The sequence below is a fragment of the Cyprinodon variegatus genome, unplaced genomic scaffold (assembly GCF_000732505.1).
Source record: "Cyprinodon variegatus isolate N-32 unplaced genomic scaffold, C_variegatus-1.0 Scaffold2199, whole genome shotgun sequence".
Classification (NCBI taxonomy): Eukaryota; Metazoa; Chordata; class Actinopteri; order Cyprinodontiformes; family Cyprinodontidae; genus Cyprinodon; species Cyprinodon variegatus.
This window is the reverse complement of record NW_015152652.1, coordinates 7,279-13,007: the sequence shown is the minus strand read 5'-3', so window position 1 is coordinate 13,007 and position 5,729 is coordinate 7,279. Positions and strand designations below refer to the sequence as shown.

At 47.0% G+C, this 5,729-nt stretch overlaps 1 protein-coding gene across 1 annotated transcript in view; it reads left to right on the top strand.

The window, feature by feature from the left end:
* nucks1 (nuclear casein kinase and cyclin-dependent kinase substrate 1) overlaps positions 1–5,729 on the top strand; it is a 13,778-nt gene that overhangs the window by 6,631 nt on the left and 1,418 nt on the right. Inside the window, exons 2-6 of the mRNA XM_015368869.1 lie at positions 620–669; positions 1,300–1,390; positions 2,678–2,724; positions 2,800–2,955; positions 4,745–4,894. Coding sequence (XP_015224355.1) covers positions 620–669; positions 1,300–1,390; positions 2,678–2,724; positions 2,800–2,955; positions 4,745–4,894 — 494 coding nt within the window. The remainder of the gene's footprint in view (positions 1–619; positions 670–1,299; positions 1,391–2,677; positions 2,725–2,799; positions 2,956–4,744; positions 4,895–5,729) is intronic.

The following is a 5,729-nucleotide window of genomic DNA, read 5'->3' as shown; positions in this document are numbered from 1 at the left end:
GGTGAGCGTTTCCACTGGTTAGTGTTTCCCAGTTTCCACCTGTCAGTCTCAGTCAGCGCTATGAGGATCCATTTCTACTGGTGGAGCAAAGCGCTCTGAGGTGATGTCAGAGGACTGTTGGTCACTGATTGGTCAGGGCTGGTATCACCGCTTGTTTTTAAAACTAATACATATTAAATCATTTTACTCACGGCTCAATGTGAACAGCAGCACTATTACTGTAGTGCTGCTGTTCTGTTGCTCCATAGTGAGGGGAGAATGAACGAAGGCGACTTAAACTATAATTAGTTCATTTCCAATGGAAAACAGATTTAATTGAAGAAGCAGCCCGTTTGCTGAGGTCCTACAATCCGTGACTTCACTATAACATAACTCGTTATAGTGATGGTGTGTTGGCTGAGCTAGACTTTAATTAGCTGATTTCATAAATGTGGTTTGATGTTTACTAACGTGTGTTGCGTGATCCAAAGTTCTCCAGGTAACCACGGTAACCCTGGAAAGCACAGGAGCTCTGAATAACCCGCTGATGCATCCTGTCCCAGTTTCTGTTTCCTGGCCTTGATGAGGAGGAGCTCCTTCAGCCAGAGATCTGACCCAATGTCTGCATTTATGTCCACAGGAACAGGAAAGTGGTGAACTACTCACAATTCAACGAGTCCGACGATGCAGGTGAGCAACGCCAGAATCCCAGAGTCCCCCCTCTTATTAGGAATGTTGGAATCGGAGCATGGAAGAACCTTATTGATTTAGACTGCCCCAGTAAATCATTGGGTGAGCTGTTGGGGGCGCTGCTCGTTGCTGGAGTGCGCCGCCAGTGGTAGAGAGGCGGTACTGCAGTGATAAAGGAGTCAGCTGTTCATAAATATTCCAGCAGTTTCTGCTTCTGCACACGTCCAAACAGAATTTATAATCCAGATTAATGGATTGTTAGCTTGGTCACAGCTAGTTAGCGCTAATCTGGTCACTGATTGGCCGACGCAGTTTCCCTAAAGGACTCTAACCTGTCAGGAGCTGCAACTAACCATTATTCAGCAAATCCATTAATCTGATATGATATCTGATTATTTATTAAATGAAACTTTAACTTTTCTACTTTGAGTAGTTCTGATTTTAGAGCAGATTGGTGGAGAGGAAAGATTTTTGATCTTAAATGTAAAATGTATAAAATTAAATGTAAAATGAATATATTCTTTTACAATTAGTGAGGATGAATAATTCAGATTAATTCAAATAAAAACAGTAAGATGCAGCCCGGAAGGCATGATGAGCAGATCTTCTGCTTTTTCTATCCATCTGCAGATGAGGAGTATAGTGAGGACAAGCCTAAGAAGGTGCGCCCACCCCCTCGTGAGCCGAAGCACAAGCGCTCGAAGAATTCACAGGATGACAGGTGAGGACAGGTGGGAGCCTCTGCTCCTGCCTCTTCTTTAACGGCAAAGCTCACATTTATAAGCCCTGGAAACACGCTGGAGGAACCCGCCTCTCTTCATTCAGACGGTTCATTTAGTAGAAAACTGTCAGATCACCACAAACTAAACTAAAGTCATTTCAAACTGCAACTTTCTGGCTTTAAGAACGAATAAAAGAAATAGAATTATAAAACATGGTTTTCAGTAACGGTTACTTTATTACCGGTACACCAAGCAGAGGGAAAAAACTACAGAACGCTTCAACTCATCACTAGTGTTCAGTCGCAGCACCTTTTCTAACAGCTGGTCGTTAATGAGAGACAAACAGGACTCTTCCTCGAGACTCTTCCTCGTGACTCTTCATCGAGACTCTTCCTCGGGACTCTTCCTTGGGACTCTTCATCGAGACTTCTTAGGGACTCTTCATCGGGACTCTTCCTCGGGACTCTTCCTCCGGACTCTTCCTCGGGACGCTTCCTCGGGACTCTATCGAGAATCTTCCTCGGGACTCTTCTTCAGTCCGGCTCCAGCTCTCCCTGCTGGTTGGATCCTCATCATAAGATCTGGGCTGTTTGCAGACCATCACATCGACCTATTTTGTTTTTTTAAGTAATGTTTTCACAGTTTTTGCTTTATGGCAAGCTGCAAACTGATTTAATCATCCCCAAACATCCTTTCAACTGATGGGATGAGAAGTGTGTCCAAATTCTCAATGTAAACTTGTTCATTGATTGAAGATGTAACGGCAGCCATCAGTGACTGTGGACATTAGCAGGTCCTGTTCAGGTTCTCCTCTTAAAAAGTCTCATTGGACCAAAGTTCCAGCATCATCCAACGCTGATAAGAGATTCATCACTGAATGACTTCCATCCAGTCATCCTCAGTCCACCATTGCTTCTCCTCAGCCCGTTCTGACTTTAGGTGTTGATGATGCTTTCCTGGATAGAAATCCCTTTTCCTTTAAGCCTTTCTTACAGTTCGGACTCAGACAGTGACTCCAGTTTCCTCCCATTCCTCCTCGATTGTTTTTTTTTAAGCATTTTAAGTTTTTGAAATGACTTTAGTTTTGTTTTTTGTCTGTGATCTGATTTTATTTTTCTACTAAATGAACCTGAATGACCAGAGGAGCTGATTCCATCTAAACGCGTCTCCATGTGGCCAGACGTCACCTGGCTCTTAGAAACGGGTGTGATGTCAGAGGGCGTTCGGCGAGGAACGCTGCATCTGGTTTAGCTTTAATCTAATCTAATCTGTCTCTTTTTACACAGTGAGGATTCTGATGAGAAGCTGTCCAAATCTAAAAACGATTCAGCAGGTAAGGCGGCGTTTCACGCTGCGATCGCCGCGCCGTCCTGCTCACTCTCTGACTTCCTCTCCTATGGTGTTGCAGATGACTTTGGCAGCGAGGAGGAAGAAGACAATGACTTTGGTGAAGAGGAGGATGAGGAAGGAGGCAGCGACTACGAGGAAGAGAGAGGGAAGAAGGCAAAGAAAGTCAAGGTGGAGAAGAGCAGCAAGAGGGGCCCAAAGAGAAAACGGGCTGCAGGTAGATGAACCTTTATTTCACATCCTGACGGTTATTTCCTCCGTTCTAAGATGGCGGTATCCCATCACTACATGTGGGAATAAACAGACATTCCCTGCACTGGAAAAAAACATCTAGAAATAAGTTAAAATTTCCTAAAAGAAGTGTATTTACCCGTAATCCAGACTCATGTCCCCCACCTCCTTCGGAACGTGTTCAAAGCTCCGCCATAGATGGGAGTTAAAGCTCCTTCTCACGGGGGAATCTGCCAGACGTTCCCAGCAAACCTTCACAATACGTTTGGGCCTACCAGGTCTGACCAGCGTCCTCCCCCACCATCGGAGCCAACTCACCACCAGGTAGTGGTCGGTGGAAAGCTCCGCCCCTCTCTTCACCCTAGTGTCCAAGCCATGCGTCCGCAGGTCAGATGAAACAACAACAAAGTCGATCCTTGAACTACGGCCTAGGGTGTCCTGGTGCCAAGAGCACATATGGACACCCTAATGCTTGAACATGGAGTTCGTTATGGACGATCCATGACGAGTCCAACAACAGAACACCGCTCGAGTTCAGGTCAGGTGGGCCATTCCTTCCAACCACGCCTCGCCAGGTCTCATTGTCATTGCCTACATGAGCGTTGAAGTCCCCCAGAGGAATAAGGGAGTCCCCAGGAGGGGCACTCTGCAGTACCCCCTCTAAAGACTCTATACAGGGTGGGTAATCTGAACTGCTGTTTGGTGCATAAGCGCAAACAACAGTCAGAACCCGTCCCCCCACACGTATGCTGAGTGAGACGACCCTCTGGTTCACCGGGGTCAACCCCAACGTACAGGCGCCGAGATGGGGGGCAACAAAATGCCCATCCAGCTCGGTGCCTCTCACCAGGGGCAACTCCAGAGTGGGAGAATGTCCAGCCCCTCTCACGGAGTCTGGTTTTAGAGCCATGCGTAGCGGAAAGTCCAACTATCTCTAGTTGGAAACTTTCAACCTCGCGCACTAACTCAGGCTCCTTCCCCACCAGAGAGGCGACATCTCATGTCCCAAGAGCCAGCTTCTTCAGCCGAGGGCCAGAACGCCAGGGCCCCCGCCCTCGACCGCTATCCATCAAACAATGCACCCGACCCCTTTGGCCCCTCCTACAGGTGGTGAGCCCATTGGAGGGGGGGCCCATGTTTCCTCTTCGGGCTGTGCCAGACCGGGTTCCATGGGTAAAAGCCCGGCCGCCAGGCGCTCGCCAGCGTGGCTCCACCTCCAGGGCTGGCTCCAGAGTGGGGCCCCGGTGACCCGCGTCCGGCAGGTCTTTGGGTTTCTCTTTGTCTGACTCCTCACCTAGGACCTGTCTGCCTTGGGTGACCCTACCAGGGGGCATAAAGCCCCCAGACAGCATAGCTCCTAAGATCATTGGGACGTTTTTCAGATCGAATGTGTGTTTTTTTTATTTTTTCTATCAGTTTCTAACCAATAAAAATAAAGGAACCACAGAGGATTATTGATTAAAAGGTTTAAATGGCGTCAGGAGGACAGCAACCAGCAGAGGGCTCCAGGTTAGCATGAAGGCGGCTAAAGACGAGGACTCGGCTTTTATCTCTGCCGTGTAGCGAAGTTCATTCAGACTCTACGGCGAGATGCTGTTACTGCAACACCTGCAATAAAGAATGAGCAATTACTGTTTAATATCCTGTGCAATAACCCTGTATAATAATCCTCCTCCTTCTTCTTTTCCCTATTAGGTAGATCTAAGGAGTAAATTTCTATCAGTTTAAGCCAGTAGTGATGAGCTGCAGCCTAACAGGCCTGTATTTGTCCACAGATGACAGCGACGATGACAAGGAGGTCAGTCGAAAGCGGACGGTGAGGCAGGCTGCTTCCAAGGCTGTGTCAAAACAGAGAGAGATGCTGCTGGGAGACGGCGGCAGCGAGGATGAGGAGCACGAAGACCAGGAGGAGCCCTACATGGACCGTGCGTAGAACTAAAGCATTAGCTCCATTTATAGGAATACCAGCCGGTTTCATCGTTCCAAACCAGCTGTGTGGTTGCTGCCATTTCCTGACGCGTCCTAAAGCTGGACGTTAGGAAGGCTGAACAAAGACCTCAGACAACTAAAAACTCTTTTTTAAAAAATTTAAAATGATTAGATGCTAAAAGAAGCGCTATAACCCTCCCTCACTGGGGAAAAACCGGTTCAAACCGCTTTTAGAGGCAGTGGGAACAGCTCACTGACGCGTGTCTCTGCTCTGGTCGGCACACTGAGAACACCAGAGCCGTGTCGACCCGCTTAATTACGTGATACCATTGAACGCATCGTACAGACGTCAACACATCGCGCCAGTCGCTTCTAACGAGCAGAAACACGATAAACATGGAGCAGCCCTAGTGTATTTTAGAAAATCTATTACAGTTCAGTCTAGGAGTGATTTTGATCAGGATGAATCTTAATTTAGTGATCTATAAATAGAAAAACAGAGAGGAGAGTGCTTTGAATAAATGTAAAAACGGCTTGCCATAGCCCCGTTCATATAAACATATTAACTAGATCAACATTGTTCTCCATCTTTCTCTCCTTGGCAGCTTTAGCGCCGTTTCTCTTTTAAACACATTCTCCTTTTTTTTTCTTTCATTTTTTTGCATTTCTTCATTAAATCTCTAGTTCCAGTGGGTGAAATACGCACTTCCTGTCGTCATGGTGACTTTTCCAATCAGGAAAATCTGATGATGGCTTTTCATACTCGTTACGCACTCCTTCAACTCTGAGTGGTTCTACTGCTAAGTGATAGCAGCCGTAACTGAACACTCT